Source organism: Zonotrichia leucophrys, chromosome 7 (assembly GCF_028769735.1).
Source record: "Zonotrichia leucophrys gambelii isolate GWCS_2022_RI chromosome 7, RI_Zleu_2.0, whole genome shotgun sequence".
Lineage (NCBI taxonomy): Eukaryota > Metazoa > Chordata > Aves > Passeriformes > Passerellidae > Zonotrichia > Zonotrichia leucophrys.
This window is the reverse complement of record NC_088177.1, coordinates 29,443,579-29,461,187: the sequence shown is the minus strand read 5'-3', so window position 1 is coordinate 29,461,187 and position 17,609 is coordinate 29,443,579. Positions and strand designations below refer to the sequence as shown.

The following is a 17,609-nucleotide window of genomic DNA, read 5'->3' as shown; positions in this document are numbered from 1 at the left end:
GCTTCCCGTGGACTTTTGTACCCATTGCTTGCCTGTGATGACACCTTTTCCTTGCCTTCAGGGCTCTCCTGGCTGGGCCCCACCTACGCTTTGGGTCCCCTCCTTTCCCTTGTGCCTGTCAACTCTGTTTTCTGCTCCCCCTGCGAATTGCTTCTTCCTCACTTGCAGTTCTGCCTTTGCTCACCCTCCTTCCTCGCCCTGCCTGTTTGCCTTGTGATCGCCCTCTCCTTTTAATTAACTGTTCAGAATTGGTTTTTGGCCAGCTCTGCAACAGTAATCTCCTCTTGCCTCTCCCTTTTGCACCTGACCAGTGAAGGTTTGGGAGAACCAACTGCAGACAAACGGCCCCTCCTCTGCCCTCGAAGTCAGTGCAACAGCTGACTCCTTAATGGCCGTGGTATGCACACTTAATCCCAGTAAGATGCTCTTTCCTGGCTGGTCTTTGCTCCAGACACCTGTCAGTCAGGGTTGTGAGGAGGTGAAATCCCTGGCCAGCAGAACTGTTTCAGCAGGCACTCTTCTTAGAGCTCCAGTTACACCAGGTAGCTCATTTTTCATTGGGAAATGTGTGCAAGGGTTGTACCCTGCCTTGCCAGTGTGGAATATCAGCAAAATACACATCTGGTCTCTGGGGTTTTTTATTCATTTATTTATTTCCCTCTAGGAAGACAAATGAGCTCGCTCTATTGTTTGTACATGAGATTGCAAGTTCTTTATGTCAGGGCCTCTTCTCTCTTTTACTTTTTGTCTAGCATTTGGAGAGAGGGGTAGGGATTAGCGCAGGAAAATTGATTTGCTGGAAACACCACTGCAGGCATATACTGGATTACTGCTTTTCTCAGATCCTGGTGAGGAAGCTGTCCTGCAGGGCTGTGATGGAGACTGTGTAGCAGCAGTGTTCCTCTTGGTTAGAAATCTTGTGGTCCTTCAGCCTCCACACTTCTGAATTCCTCATCCCACATGTTGCTGTTATGAGTCTCATCCTTAAGGACAAGCTGTTATTCTGCAGCCACAGTGTAAATCTTCACAAGCAGCTGGAGGTAACTGGACTTCACAGGGGAGGAGAGTAAAGAAGAGCTGGAAAGGGGGTCTGTAAAACTTTCTGTGAAGAGAGTTTCCAGTTGCACTGCACCTGGATTGAAAAAAGTCCAGCAGGCAGGAGTTCATCTGGGCAAGTGCTGAATGGTCTGTGCAGAGTTGGGCAGGAATACCAGTATGTGCTGCCTTAAGCTTGATACCATTTCTGTTAGTTTTGCAAGTATAAGTGTATTTAAATTCATTTGGTCTCATGCAAAGTAGACTGGCAAAGGAGGGATTTTACTGGTTTCTCCCCCTTTGTGAACTTGTTCTGTGAGCCTGGAGAACCAGATTTTCTTCGCTCTCATTCCCTGCAGCCTATGCCGCCTAGTATCTCTGATCACTAAAATGTGAGACAAGAAAATCAAGCCCATTGAAATGATCCCATTCTTATGTAGCTAATCTGTGGGGCTCTGAGATGCAGGTAACGGCTTCACCAGCTAAAAACCACATAGTACAGGATCCATGTATGAAATTGGCTGTGCCCCTGGTTTCTTCAGGACTGTTCTTCATGGGAAGAAGACAGTAGCCCTGTGATCTCTACTCCTTGGAGGCATAACTGCTAACTACAGCTCATTGAGAGAATAATTAAGTAAATTTCAAATACAGCATTGGAGTCTTGCTGCCAGCCTGCCTTCTCTGGTGTGCTGCATGTTTGGGTCTCCAAGTCCCTTTGCTTGGTCTGCAGGTTGAACTTCTTTGGCCAGTGCAGAAGGGTGAGTGGAAGCTGGAACGAGGGGAATGAGATTTGCTGCCTGCAGCAGCAATTCCAGCTGAAGGGCATCTGCAAGCTTGGCTGTGGTCATGAGGAATGAGGGGGCACTTCAGCCTGGCAGATTAGCAGTCAGAGCTGGCCTAGAGCTGGGCAGGGCTTGGCACATGTTGCACTTGACAGAGTTTCTGGCAGATGCATTTTGTAAAAGTCAGAGTACCCTTTTTGATGCTCTCAGTCTGCCTTGGCAGAGAGTGCATGTGCAGCTGTTCACACCCCTTGTGCAGGGCACAGGGTGGACAGAAGGAGTGGGGATAAGGGGTCTGCAGTCCAGGAGTAATTAACCTAAGATCTCCTACTGCTTATCACCTCTTGCTTTTCCTTTCTCTGTGCTTCCTCCTTTTGACTTAATACTTATGGAAAAGAGCATGACCTCTGCACACTACATCTGTCAGCATCCCTCTCCTGATTTTCTTGACTGGGCTGATGGATCTGATGTGCAGGGAGGTAGCAAGCTGTCAGCATAGGTCCCTGTTGCCATTTGAAGGGAATTTCCTTGCCAGGAGAGGGATTTTAAGGTGTGTCTTTTCCTCAGGGTGTTGCAGAAGATCTGTGGGAAGTTTATGTGAGAATACCATGCTATTTCCAATGTGCTTTCTAGGACTGTAAAACGTCAAGGATTACTGTTGCCTTCTGGCCCAAGATCCTGCGCAACAGCCCCAGAAAATTTCTCTCTGCAATTTTGTTTGGATTAAAAAAGTTTTTAATTTGACTGGTACCAATGGTTGTTTCCTCAGTTCAAGATACTAAGGCATCCAAATATATTGAATTACTTTAAAAATGTCTGCTTATTTTCAGCCTTAATAGATGTCAGCTTCAGGTTGGTTAAATCTTATGGCCCCTGTTGGAAAAATAGAAATATGGATACTTTATCTGGGGTAAAGTCTTTCCTTAGGCTTTTCTATTTCTTAAGGTCCTGCATGGAGCAATTGCTCTCATTCTGTACATCTGAATTTCTGGTTCCAGTCCTGCTTCCTCAGAAATCACTTGAGGGTCTAACATTGTTCTTGAAATGGGGGTGCTAGCACAGTGCACAGAATAAAAGCAGTATTCTATACAACAATATTTCTGCTTGCAAGAATAAGAATCCCAGTAGTATTTTTTTCTATAGTATCGTGGTGGGAGTTTGCCTTTGTGTGATGATCTGGAGCCCAAAAATCCAGTTTTGACTTGCTGCTTCCCAACATAGTCCCACATCAGTTGTGTTTGGCCTTTGATTCTTCAATACAAAACCTTATGATTGGCTCTTTTGGATTGTTTAATGTTTGCTTGAATCTAGTTTACAAATTGATCCAGATTACTGTGTAATGCTAACTTCTGTTATTTGCCCTGTTTATGTATCATGTACAAACTTCTACCAGGAACTTTTTTCATGTCCTTGATAGTCTTTAATGCAGAGGTAAAACCTCACTTTTCTACAACATTACTAGACTACAGAAATACTGAATGGTGATTGTTGTTGTTTGGGGCCCTGTCATGTTCTTAAAGTGCTGTAAAATTGATTTTGATATCATTGATGATCCTTGTGGGTTCCTTGCAACTCAAGATACTCTGTGATTCTTGTTTAGGCAAAATGTTGTGCAATAGAAGTATTTCTTTATGTGAACTTGTTACAATGTTTGATTCAACTGTCAATATTGTAGTATCAGTGTGTTTTCTCCCAGAAAATGTGAAATTAATCTATTTTTGCACTGGTTTTGCCTTTCCTGGGGTGCTTTGCTTTTGATCACTTAAGAGATGGCGCAATATTTGTTTTCATATAGTAAGGGCATTTGTATGTTTCTATTATAATAAATCCATACTGAATGATTATGCCCACTGCACAGGGAATGTGTTTATGTGCAATGAAAGGAGACTTTGGGCCAGAGGACCTTCTCTTTCCATGGCCAAATGGAAAGGGAAGGTCCTCTCATCGTCTGAGAGTCTTCATAAAAGTAGGTGCCCATTGAAACAAATTATTGGTAGATTAGGAGGGAGAACAGTGAGGTGAATATGATTTACAGGTAGTGAGTGGCAGGAGAGGAACAGGAATCATGTCACTTCTGACCTGTATTTTTCGAAAAGGACTTTCCTGTGGATGTGGTCAGTGTGCAAGGGCATGAGGAGTGCAGAACGTATGGCTTAGCGATGCATTGAGCGTGTGGTTCTGTTTCCAGGAAGAAGTATCAGAAGGTGCTATCCAGTGTTGTAATAATCCAAAAGAACTACCGAGCGTACTTCTGGAAGAAGAGCCTGCAGCGCCTGAAGGCCTCTGCGGTGACGCTGCAGAAGCACTGGCGTGGCCGCCTGGCTCGCAGCCTCTACCAGCACCTGCTGCAGCAGGAGCTGCGGCGCCGGCAGGAAGCCGAGGAGAGAAGGAGGCAGGAGGAGGAAGAGCAGATCAGAAGAGAGGAAGAGGAAAGACAATGGCAAGAAGAGGAGGAGCGTAGGAGGAAACAGGAAGAGGAAGAGGTGAAGGAAAGGTACAAGATGGTATCTTGCATTCTGTCTTGGATTTAGGCAGTTTAAAGGGGAACGTTCTAGAATGGGTTCTCCCCCTTTGTTTTAACCAGTCCCTTACCACCAATAAAGAATGAATATAAATAGCTATGTGTGAAAAAATAAGTTTACTAACAAGTGAAACTGCAACAGGCAAAAACCAACAGTAAATAATCACTATATACAAAATTGCTAAATCTCACAAACTCCCTGAGAACAATCTGAAACCCAAAATGGTGGAAATCCCCCTTTCCAAGATGGCACCCACCACAGGCCATGGTGCACAGGGAGCCAAAGGGAAAATGGCGTCAGAGCCTCCCTCTCAAGATGACAGCCTTTGCAGGTGACCATGCTGTTGGGAGACAAAGGGGAAGGATGGCAGGATTCCCCCATGGGAACGAAGGAACTTACCCAGCAGTTCTTGTGGGTAGTGGGAAGTGCTGCAGTCTGTGGGGTCAGCACTGCTGCTTGCTGCACTTGCTGGACTCTGCTGGGTTTATTATTATATAATTTTCACATATAATGGTGTGGTAGTTTGCTTTTCAGAAGTAGTTCTCGTAGGCTTTTGTTACGTACTTTCCCAAAGGGGGATCTCATCAGACTATGTGGCAAGCATCAGAAAATTCTAAGGTTAGAAGCACTCACCTTGAGTCCTGTGTGCAGTTTTGGGCACCAGAATGTAAAAAACATTAAACAAGAGAGTGTCCAAAGCAGGACAGTGAGGATGGTGAATGTCTGGAGAGGAAGCTGTATGAGGAGTGACTGAGGTCACTTGAGGAGACTGAGGGAAGATCTCATTGTGGTCTTCAAGCATCCTCATGAGGAGAAGAGGAGGAGTAGGCTCTGATCTCTTGACTGTCATGCCCAGTGGCAGGACTCAAGGAAATGTCAGGAAGCTGAGTTAGGGAAGATGCAGGTTCAATACCAGGAAAAGGTTTTTCACCCAGAGGGTTGTCAGTACTGGAACAGATTCGCCAAAGAAGTGCCCACAGCACCAAACCTGACAGAGTTCAGGAAGCATTTGGACAATGCTCTTGGGCCCATGGTGTGACTCTTGGGGTGTCCTGCACAGGACCAGGAGTTGGACTCATTGATCCTGGTGTGTCCCTTCCAACTCAGCATTTGATTCTGTAATAAAAGGAAGGACCTGTCTAGTTTATTGGCTATAGAGTGGTTTTGCCCTTCAGTTCCCAGAGCAGGAGAGATGTGTTCAACCCATCATCATGGCAGAGAAGTATCAATGTTTCTAGGAGTCAGTCAAACTCATTTCATTTTCATTTACTAATGAATGTTAAATGGCACCTGAGTGAGTAGCCAGGACGGTACTAGCAGACCAACGTGTCTAACTTCGGAATATCCATTTGACCTAAAAAATGAGGTGGAAGTCCACTGAGAACAATCAAAAAAACAACACAAATGTGGAGACAAAGTCAGGAAGGACCTAGGCACGATTTGAGCTGTAGTGAACCAGAAGTTGGCATACAGTTACTGTATGTACACTTTTAGCAGAGGGGAGACACTGAACAATTTGGTCTAACATTCAACAGGGAGAAAAATAATAATGTTGAGAAAAATGAGGTATTTGATGCTATTTTTATCTTCCCCAAAAGCTTAACTGTTGGATACTAAATATGATTAGGAAGGATGTACAAGAATTCAGAACATGTCATGGAAATAAAAGGTTAGAAAATGCTCAGATAAATCAAATTACAAATGATAAAGAAGGTACGGGGATTTGATGAAAGTAATGTTTGGGTACTTCCAGAGCTAGCTAAAGCAGTTTAAAACAATAGCTATTCTCTTTCTTGTTCTTTGTGGATAATATGGATAGTAATTTTTCCATAAAAATGGAAAATACCAAACAATTACGACCCCCTTTTAAAATGGGAAAAGGAAGATATTTAAATAAGGGAATTGTGGACCAGTCAGCCTGGTCTCAGTTCCAGGAAAATACTGAAACAAATGATCAAACAGTTGTAAATGCTTGATAAAGGAATTAAGCCAATGTGGATTTCTGAAGAACAGTGTTAGAGTTACCTGTTCCGTTCTGTGATGTCTTATGGCATGTCTTGTGGACAGGGAAAAGCCATGGAGGATAGGTAACTGGACTTTGGGTAGATAAAAGCTCGGTAAGGGCTTTGATATGTTATGACAATACTCTAAGATGCTTGAAGAAATTTGCATTGGGAAAAAGTATGTGAAGCAAGATTAGGATTTGTATTTTTACTGCATTTAATTAATAAACAATAGTAGCTTTTTGTTAAATAAAAGAGAACTCTTGAATGGGGTTTTTCCATGATCTGTGCTGGATATGGTACTTGTGCAGTGTTTTCATAAGAACTTGGATAAGGAAATATGAATATCCTTATTAAATTTGCAGATAAAACCATCTGCTGAGGGGCTGTAGGCATATAGCCTAGGATTACAGTTCAGATAATTTTGGCAAGTTAAAGGATCTGAAAAGCAGGATAACTTTGGGTACAGACATATGCAGATTTACAGTCAGGAATAATCAAGTGCACGGGGAGCGGAGGAGGAATGCTTACTTCAACAGCAGGAGGAAGGTCTGCAGGCTAAGTTGAGTGTGTCACCAGTGTCATGCTGTGTGAGAGGAGCAAGCAAATGCTCTCTATAAACAGAATTGTTTCTGTAGGATGAGGTGATGCTTCAGTACCCTTCATTTGGAATACTGTCCCAAGTTTTGGGTGTCACGTTTCAGAAAGAGTGTAGATCAGTTGATGAAGACTAGAAAGCAGGAAGAAATACCAAAGGTTTAAAAACTGTGAGCGACAGTTGCAGGAATTTGTATGTAGATTATAGGTGGCACTCCTAATGTGTTTTAAAATGGTTGTGCTTTTGAGCTCTCTTGTAATTTAAGGCAGTAGTTTTACTCATGGTGACTGCTAGGGATCTTTCAGTGGAGTTGGAACCATCTGGATCTCACTTTTGTCAGCTTTCATTTACAAATATTTCCTGGATTTTTTTTTTTTTTTGAGAGTGTGAGCACAAGAGTGAGCGCTTTAAGGACTTTGTGACTTACAGCTGCAGTTTAGAATTTGTCTGGGAAAATCTGCATGGCCTGGGAAAAAAATATCATTGCCCTTCTGTTCTCCCTGGGGTTGAATTATAGGTTTGAAAGTCACCACTGGCAGTGGTCACTTTCTTCCATCCAGCAGCATCCTATTCCTGCTCCCTAAGCATGACCCTGGCATTTGTTTGTCTGCTGGTTCAGTTGTTTGTGGCATACTTGCTCTGGAGAAACTGGCCATAGTGACAGCTTTGCTTTGGAGTGTACCCTTTTTGAACTGGGTAGAGCTGCAACACTGTGGGATAGTGTTTTTCCTCTGCTCATGTTTACTAACAAACTCTGACTCTTACAGTCTTCGCTAATAAACTGGATTTAGCATGCCACTGAGAAGTTATGTGAGTTGGGGCTTTAATACAGTAAAAGCAAAACAAAACACAAATTCAGTGCTAGTATTGCAATAATTCTATTTTTAAAAAATGAACAGTTTCCTGATAGCTGTCAATTACACAACCTCAATATGCACAGATTTATTGTACTTCAGAAGATTCTGTTTACATTTATCATGAGTCTGATTTGTCTTTCTGTCACTGTTTCCAATGTCCTTCCTGGTGTGTTTCAACTAATCTAATTTCCTAATTGATCTGAAAGTTAAGTGCATCGGGAAAATCTGTTACATCCACAAAGGTCATGCCAACCACAGAGAATTGGATTTTTACTAAATTGCAAAAGCTTTTAAATCAGTCTTACAGCAAGTACCTCATTTTAACCTTATCCACGGAGGGATGATGTGTGCATGTAATTCTGAAAACCTCACGTAGGAGAACTAGGTCTGTCTCTGACTGTTATGTTTTGTTTTTTAACAGAGAAAAGGAGCAACTGAATGCGCTATTGCAGGTGGCCCAGGTAAGTTTAAAAGTTGTTCTTTTCACATGGTTTCTTGTGAATATCTGTGAAGAGTCCTTCATTGCCTCTGCTTTGCCTGGATACTGGTACTGTTGTGGCAGCATCAGTATTGTGGCAACGCTATTTAAAAAATGAGCTTTGTTCACGCAAAACCTGCAGGCAAAGGTGCACAGTGTTAACAAGGTAGGGCTTTTTTCAAGGCTCTTGTATGAGCCTGCACTGGTTCTATTTGAAAATTTCCATATTGAACATGCAGCATCCTATTTTTATCTCTACTGCTTGAGCTTGTTAGATAACCTTGTGATGTGCTACACTGTGACACAGTCTGTTTTGCTGGATTGTTGCTTGTAACTGCCGAAATAAGAGTGCAGCCAACTGCTGCCATAGCTAAAATAAACCCCTTGTAACCGATCTAATTCTTGGTACTTGACATACCAAAGAGCAGACCACCTACCCTGAGGTGTGTGAAAATGGCTGTGCATTTCATTGATTTTTTCCCCATACCACTTGTTCCCCAGTTCCAGGCCATCTTTGTTCAGGAGAGGTTGGAAGCATAGAAATGCATTCATCCACAAGTAAGAGTCAAGTAGAGAACCAGCAACTAGATAAATAAAAAAAACAAGGATTAAGGCTTAAATGAGTGAATATATTGACTGCATTGTCATAAGTCCTATTAAGAAGTACAAGAAATCCTGTTGGAATTTGTTTTTACTTTGTCTCATGTGTGTATCTATTCTCTGATGTGTATGTTTTCAACATCCTCTGTGGAGGTAAGGGTGGCTTTATCCAAAACATCAGTAAAAGTTACCAGTATCTTCCATCTTCCAATTATCATGTATCTGATAGAAATTTCCTGTTACTTCAGTGTGGAAAATTTAGAGTAAGACAGAGTCTTCAGCAGTCAGCCATCGGCCATCTAGTGATGGTAAAGAATGCAGAGAAATTCTGGGTGGAGTTTTGTTGGGCTGTGGTTGGAGTGGATACAGTCCTGCTTCATACAAATAGCCCTTCCAGCCCCAGATTCTGATGGTCAGATCCTCATTTCAGGAAACAGTGAAATTTCCAGACCTCTTAATGAATTTCTGGGAGATCTTCAGCTCTTAAGTAGCCTATGCATGTATGTATTCATATATAGGTGCTTTCTCCTATATGTGTGTGAGTTCAAAAAGAGAGAACGGACTTTGAGGCTGCTTTTATTCGAATTGCAGTGTACAGTGACCAACAGATAGAGAGGCTTTTCTAAAAATTCACTGAACTCAGTGAGCTTTTTTGTATGATTCATAATGGAGGTAGATTGCTGGGAAAAAGGAGATACCTGAAGATCCAGCAGTTCTACCTTTAGCTTTTACACCATGAATGATTGCAGGATGCTTGGAGTCATCTTTCTGCAGGTGGTAAGTATAAGGTGAGCACAGCAGACAGGAAGAATGAAAGGTCCAAGCAAGGAACACAGACAGGTTGAAGAAAGTGCTTTAACACTGTTCTAAATTCTTTTAAGGTGGAAACAGTAAACACTGAGGAGGTGGATATTCCCCTGCAAGAAGAAGAGAGACGTCAGATGGAGGAGATCTTAAGACTGGAGAAGGAGATTGAAAAGTTGCAGCAACAGAAAGAGGATCACATGTCTGTCATCTCTGAGGACACCAGAAATGAAATCTGTCGGCAGCGAGAAGAAGAGATACAGAGGTTGGAAAAAGAGGCATCAAGGGTTGCCCAGGAATTCTTGGAGCTGCTGGATTTTGGCAATCTGGATGAAAGTGTGCAGAACTTAGAGCGCTCACTTTCTAGTGAGGGGACACTCAACATTGACTGCAGCCTGGTGGCACCACTGGCTGAAGAAGAGGTGGATGAGGGTTTTCATGCCGATGATGAGGGACGCCCAGCTTCCAGTTTGGTGGTCTCAAATCAGCATGGCACAAGAAATAGTGGTAACTACTCAAAGGAAGTTGCAAACACAAGCCTTTTGCTTCTCCAGAGGGAAGTGGGAGAGGTTGCCCCTGCTCCAGGGCTGCCTGTGGAAAGAACCAGTAGCCCCAAGGAGCAGAGAGCCCTGTCTGACCCAGCAGAAAGTGTTTACAGCAGTGTCTCTGATACACAGAGGAGTAACAGTGGAGAGGCAGGAGAGCCCATTTACACCTCCCCCCCTGATGTGGAGTCTGACTATGACCACGAGGAGTTTGATGGCTATGGAGATGCAGGTAACGCCTCAGCTGAGCCTCTGAATGATGAGGAGGGTCTGAGACACTCCCATGGTACCAGCCTGGACTCCAACCGTGGCAGCTTGGACTCGGTGAGAATCTCTCCCTTCACCCTTCTGGACATTAGTGTGACTTTGTTGATGTTTATAATACCTGTGTCTTCTTACTGTATGCCTGCTCTCTCTGGGTATAATTACTGATATGTAACTCTCATATCAATAATCAGCTTGAAAAAAAGGGAAGAGTCATAGATAGGCTGAAGGCCAGAGGGCTTGTGATTGTCTGGTGTCTGCTGGCACACAAGCTAGTACATGTGTACCTATTTTAGATTGTTTCCATTGCCATATATTATTGTAACCCTTTAGGAGAAAGGAAAGCAAACAACTGGTATTTTGTAGGTGTATTTTCTGCTTCAGAGAGATTTCACAGAAAGGACATTGCACATTCCAGTGTGCAATGACAAGAGGAGCTGGGAAAGGCTGATTTGTCTCCATCACCAAAACTTCTCTTGTTCTAAGCCTGTTCAGAGTCAAGGGTTTATTTTCAGCTGCTGTATACAAGTTAAGCTATTCTAAAGCTGGAAGAAATTACTGTGCTGATTGGGCTGGGTCCCAATGCACACTGCCAGGATCACTGGACCTTTTCATTCCTGCTGCAGGGACAATGACAGGGTGGTGGAGCTGGGCTATTGGCCTCGCACTTCAGCACCTCAGCTGAGATCCCACACTGGCTCTGGACCTCCTGAGTGCTCTCAGGCCAGCTGCTTAATAATGCAGTGATAAATCCCCTTACAGGACCAGGATGTCAGGGCCCACATAAGATAGTGAGGAGTTCAGGTGTGAAGCCAATGACAGCCGCAAAAATACTTGTAATAAATGATATCCCTGAGAAGAGACACTTGAACTACAAAATCTTTTTGTTAAAGAACTCAGATTTACTTCCTTCAGTATGTTCTCTCAATGACAGATTGTGACCTTTCTTAAAAAAGTTGCATGGTTGTCGTGTTTGCATTTCCCTAATGTCAGCTGCCAGCCATCTGAACTTTTTATGTGACCTCGTGAGTAAAGGTACCTTCTCTGTGGGCAGGTACTCACAGATCACTGTCAGGTATTCTTCAAATCATGAATCATTCTGTCACAGCTTAGGCTAGTTTCTACCATTAAAATGCAAATAGAAGTGGAGGGTTTTACTGGGCTCATTGGTAAGACTAATGAAAAAAGCAGTTGATATTTTGTCATAGTGTGAGCCACAGGAAGTGATAACCACTGGTGAGTCAAGATGCTATCAGTAGCTGCTGTTTGAAGACTACCTGGTTTTTGAAACTTAATGCCAAGGGAGGGAATGAATGAGTGGACCAGGGATGAGACAAAAGGGTTACAGAGAGCAGACAGAAAGGAACTCAAAAGAAGCAACATGCATTTGAGGATAGAAAAGGTCTAAGGAACTGCCTTCATTAGTATTAAATAATTAAAGCAAATCAAAGGAAATTGTATTTAAGGTAAAGGAAATTATTTTGTGTGTGAAATACTTTCTTATGGCTGAGGGCCTTTATCTAGTTGGAGAACAGAGATGAGTAAATTCAGTACTATTATTTCAGTAATTCAGATTGATGTTTTTAGGGTTCAGTTATCCTGGACTGTGCTTTTTTTCTTAACCCAAAACAAGTAATTTCCTTGCTGGAGTTAAATCACTGTTCCATCTTGTCTGGCATTGTGGCCAGAAAAATCAGAAAACTTCTCCAAAATGAAAAATTCTCTCTTAAATCCCATCAAATTAGATTATGCAAGGTGGATGGTGCCTTGAAACAGGGAGTTTTGTTACTGCAGGGAACTGGAGCTTTCTAGGCCTGTCCACTGCTCTCCTTTCAGGTATGAAAATTCCATGCTCTTGCTTTAGGCGTTAATGGATAAGCTGTCAAGCCTCTACTTTTACTGCAGTGCTTTTTTTTGCAAAGGGACTATGTGTAGTTCTGATCATGTGACTTCTCTAACCCTATTAACTGCTCCAGTCCTCCTGTGACCAGGAGAACCCAAGTAGCCTGTATCTCTTCTTTTTCTTTAGTTTCTGGAGAGTGAGGAAGAAGTGGATGTTTACATTGATACAGATGAAGAGTTTTGTAATGGACGAATCACTATCTTCAATGGTTCAGGTCCACCCTATTTTCACAGTTACCTCTACATGAAAGGTAAGTGGATTTTACCAAAACCATGGATAGATGGGATCCAGGAAACCTGCTTTCCTCTTCTGTTTGTCCAGAATCATCATCTTTATTTGCTCTTAGTTCTCAGTTTATTCTTCTTTTTTTTTCTTCTTCTTTTATTTAAAAAAGCAAATAGCGAGAGAGCTGGATGACAGAGATATCTTTGCCACCGAGACTTCATTGTGCCTACTTGGTATGGGCTTAAATGATTCATTCTCAGCTATGAAACTGAACTCAGAACAAAAACACTTGAGTAGTGCATGTATTTTGCTTTTGTTTCACTAGTTTTGTTCTGTTTTTTCTATGTTTGAAATTAGGCACAACTTTCTCTCCTTCAGTTCTTTTTTTTGATGTAGGAACTGAAGTGGCCGCTATTCCTGCCTGGGGGCAGGCTCAGAGTGGAAGCATGGCCCCTGTTGTGTCTCTGCTGAAGATTTGCTGCCTCTCTTTTGCAGGAGGTCTCATGAACCCGTGGCGGCGGCGCTGGTGTGTCCTGAAGAACGAGGCCTTCATGTGGTTCCGCACCAAGCAGGAGGCCCTCAAGTCAGGCTGGCTCTACAAAAAAGGGGGAGGAATGTCAACCCTGTCGCGCCGCAACTGGAAACGCCGCTGGTTTGTGCTTCGGGAGTCCAAGCTGATGTACTTCGAGAATGATAGTGAGGAGAAGCTGAAGGGGACTATTGATATCAGAAGGGCAAAGTGAGTGCAAGAAGAAATCCCTTTGATGCCCAGTATTCACTCTCTAAATCAGTAATGAAGGGTCCAGTGCTGCTATTCATTGGCCTGCGTATCTCCCATGCTACTTGGAGAATCAGAAACAAAGGAGGGAAAAGGCAATTGCAGCATCTAGTTTTACTCTGGAGGGAGTCTGTGATTACTTGATAGTTCTTTTCCCAGTCTTGCCTTTCATAATCCAGCAGCAGCTCTTTCCAAGCCATGGATGGAGCCAGACCAGGAGGGGCTAATTAAGTACATACCCCATGCGTTCTCTCCTACCCAGACTCCATCTGTTTTCTGGCTTCTCCAGGCATTTCATAGAGGTATTATGAAGCTCACAGCGGGGTTTGAATTTGGCAGCATGTACTGTGCCTTTTCCTGAGTCCTGAATGCTCTTTCTGCTGCCGTAGTCAATTCCTCAGCTCCTGCTGTAAGAAAGGACAGACTGGTCACCTATTAGCATTATGCAGGCCTGTAAAGTGCCAAAAAGAATGGCACACCCGACTTTGTAAACAGATCTCTATATCAGCCTCCCTGTTATCTCTTCTTCCGTTTAGTCTGTTGGTGTCTTGGAAATCTATATAATGCCTTAAGCTTTGGTTTTTAACTGTACAGATCTTTTTAAACATCTTGATGTGTATTGGCGGAATTTTGTATTTCTGTCGGAGTTACAAGCCGTCTGAACCAAGTGCTTTCCCTTCTGTGTGGTGAAGGGTATGATGTGAAAGAATCAACCAGATGGAATTCAGGCCTGTGAAAGGTTTTTAGCTTTGGCTCTTGTGCTTTCTTGTGTTCCAGAGAGATTGTGGATATTCATGAAAAGGAGAATGCCTTGGACATTGTGACAGAAGACCGAGTTTACCACATTGTTGCAGAGTCACCAGAAGATGCCAGGTACAGCAGGGAGTTTTGTTAGGTTTGTTCATTCAGTGCAGGCCCGACCCAGCTACTCATGGGAGAGTTTTAGAAACATAATCAATTCTCTTTTACTGGAGAAAAGGGGGGATTTGTTCCAGAGCGTCATTTTGTGATTCCTGGGGTGCATCACACCTACTTTGGGGACTTGATGTTACAGCTGCCAAGGTTGTGGTTCAGTGTGGCAGTCACAGGACTGCCAGCTTCTCATGTGGCTGTGAGCATGTGGAATTCAAGGGTTACTTCAGCCGACACACAAACCTTAATATAAACTGGAACATCTAATAGCTGATTTATTTATTTAATGGAATCTTGAATCAAACAAAAAGTCTATTCATGTTGTCTGTAAATGATTGCGAGAGCAGCTGGGTTTTATCCAGGAGACAGAAAAAGGCTGCAGCTTATCAGAGTCTGCAGTGTCATCTGATAAAATCTTCCAAGTGCAAAGCAAACAAGTGACTCATGTCCTTCCTTCTTGGCATCCTGGCCAGACAGTGGGAATCAGTTGTTTAAGGGCAGGTTGGACAACCTGTCCTGGCTATGCAAAGACAAGTTAAGAGGTTACTGTCCCCAGCCACTCATGTCTTTCCACTTTTACCAAGGCTTTTGCTCTCTCAGCCCTGACAGTGTAACTGTTTCTCTGATCTACTGGTTCTGTGACGTTATTTAGGGTTTATTATTATTTTGGTGTAGGAAAGGGGCAAGGTGTTTGGATGCAGTTTAACAGAAATAGACTGAAGAACAGCCACATGGACAAGAAAGGGCAAATGTACGGAGCAGTGGTGGAAGGAACAGTAACTTACCCTAGAACCACAGCTGCAGTAGGCATGCCCTAAGATAACACTGCAGAATTGTTAGGATGAGTGTAAACCAAATGTGGCCTCTGCCTATGCCCTATCAGTCTCTCTTCTGAGGGAGAAGAAAGCACCAGCACTCACAGTAGCAAAGGGCAGATTAGCAGATGTCCTAGAGTATCCAGTCTGAGAATCCTCCATGAAGTATGGATGTTTGCTGATCTCACTGGAAGCTGCAGATAAGAATCTGCTTTTTCTGCAGCAGTGATTAGCCTCCAGATATGTCTGTAAGAGAAGCCCTTTCACAGACAAAAAACTTCACTTCCAATTCATTTATAAACAAACCCAAGATTAATTGCCAGCCATATGACTTTCAAGTTTATTAGCAGATCAGAGAGAGACTAATCAAGAAGGCTCCCGGGTGTCTCTAGGACTCTAGGGCAGAAGATTCCCAGCTAACCCTGTTTTTACAAGTGCTGTATGCTCTTCTCAGTCTGCTGACATGGGCTCCCTGTAAAGCCACTGCCTACTTAAGAGTTCCTTGAGTAACAAGTGGAAAACTGGATTTTGCAGGAGCAGCTGTTAGTGGGTTGAAGAACGTGCACAGAATTTTCATGGATAAATAAGGAGGAAGGAAGACATTGGAATCTGGTATGATCAGCCCAAGAGATATTTTGACATAGTATTCAGGAAATTGTGAATGAAGAAATTTTCCCACTGAAATCTTTCCAGGTTCCTTAATTTGTGTTCTTGAGCCAGTTTCAGTACTGAAAGTTTAACTGTGGTTCTGTTTTGGTTGGCAGCGGTTGGTTTAATGTTCTGAGCCGAGTGCACAGTGCTACAGCACAGCAGCTGAGGGAAATGCAGGATGAGCAGGCCAATCCAAAGAATGCTGTGGTGAGTTACTGTGCAACCAGCCTGTGGGCACGCTTGGAGCCTTCTGTGTTTAACTATTTGTGCGTATTTTTCCAGCACGTGCAGTGCTGTACTTCTTAAGCAGTGTAAGAAACTTGGACATTGGTAATTATAAAGAAACAGCAAAGCTGGTAGCAAAGAGGGTAAGCAGTGGGGAGCATGGTGCTTGTTGTGGGCTGCTCAGCTTGATGACAGATAGCTCTTTTCAGTTGGAGGAGAAGAGGGAGGCTGCCTCACACAGATAAAATGTCTTTGGATGCGACTAGTCTGGGTCACAGTTATCCAGACAGAAGATAGCAGTTGGGAAAAACGGTGTATTTATGTAATTTTGCCAGTACAGAGATAAAAGCTAAGGTTATTTCAGACCTTCATAATACCCTCTGGAAACTTGTAAATGTTTTTGCTCCAGTCCTGTGGAGCCCCTTGCATGTCTTGTGCTGTTTAAGGAGCAAAGATGACTCACTTGTGCCTTTCTCGTGCGTTCATTTCTACTCAAGCTGTTGGAATTCAGATGAATGGTTTCAATTCCAGTCCTATTCACAGAGGAGAACACCTGTAATCTAAAAGGCAATCTATATCTTCTTCATTTTACAGGGAACCCTGGATGTTGGGCTTATTGACTCTGTCTGTGCCTCAGACAATCCTGATAGGTAGGTGCAACAATCTGACCATCTCTTAAATCAGAAACTCCCTACAATATTTTTGTGGGTAGGTCCAGGTTTCCTTTGGGGTTTGTATTTGTTGAAACTCATACATCTCTTTCTCTAGACAAATAAACATAGCTGAAATCTGTAGCTTGTTTCAACCAATGTCACTTCACAGGCATGAAGCCCATATATGTATTGTCTTCAAGTCAAAGTTTCTCCTTCAACTCCTAAAAGTGAAAACAGTATAATCTCAATGTCAGAAAATTATAGTTTTACCTACCACTAGCACTGAACAAATATGTCCAGCAAAAGCAGCGCTTCCATTTTTTCAACAGAGTAATTTTGAGTTAATTTTGTAGATGCAGGGAAAAGAAACAGCATTGTGGGAGAATAATGGATGAATTTAGAAATTGTATTAGTCTTGATATCTTTGCAATGCAGAGCACAGACCTTTAGTTAGTTTCAGAGAAGAGATGATGGGACGTTTCATATCCCTTCATGTTAACATTTAATTATTTCCCACATATTAACAGGTTCAGCCAGGGCAAAGATACTCACCACAGTGCTGAAGTAAAATGTTAGCTATTAAGTTATTTATCTCTGTAGTCTGGGGACAGAGCTCTGGGCTCTGACACAGGTTGCTAGGACTCTGTTTTTAGTAGTTTAGAAAATGCACTTCAGAAATGAACTAAGATTTCATTGATGGAAACATTTTAGGCAGTTCTTAGCCTGTACTCCTCATAATTAATCTGTGAACCAGTGAAAACTAGGAACAAATAGTAAGCTTAACAGTGAAAATTTGTTTCTGTGTGTGCTGATGTATGCTTTTCTGGAAAATCAGTGCTTGAAGCAACGTTAAACAAATTCTGAGGAGAATGCTTATTCTCAAACAACATTTTTATGCAGCTTATTTTGATCTTCCATAGATTTATGCATTTTTCTAACTGAGCTTGATTGCACCTTTT

The 17,609-nt window shown here is 42.7% G+C and overlaps 1 protein-coding gene across 2 annotated transcripts in view; it reads left to right on the top strand.

Moving 5' to 3' along the window:
• LOC135450101 (unconventional myosin-X-like) overlaps positions 1-17,609 on the top strand; it is an 87,984-nt gene that overhangs the window by 56,223 nt on the left and 14,152 nt on the right. Inside the window, exons 23-30 of one of the 2 annotated variants that reach the window (XM_064717898.1) lie at positions 4,006-4,311; positions 8,219-8,258; positions 9,757-10,548; positions 12,518-12,641; positions 13,112-13,355; positions 14,172-14,267; positions 15,886-15,979; positions 16,592-16,647. In XM_064717898.1, the coding sequence (XP_064573968.1) occupies positions 4,006-4,311; positions 8,219-8,258; positions 9,757-10,548; positions 12,518-12,641; positions 13,112-13,355; positions 14,172-14,267; positions 15,886-15,979; positions 16,592-16,647 (1,752 nt within the window). Of the gene's footprint in view, positions 1-4,005; positions 4,312-8,218; positions 8,259-9,756; positions 10,549-12,517; positions 12,642-13,111; positions 13,356-14,141; positions 14,268-15,885; positions 15,980-16,591; positions 16,648-17,609 lie in introns of both variants that reach the window. The other variant, XM_064717897.1, reaches the window with a different exon arrangement.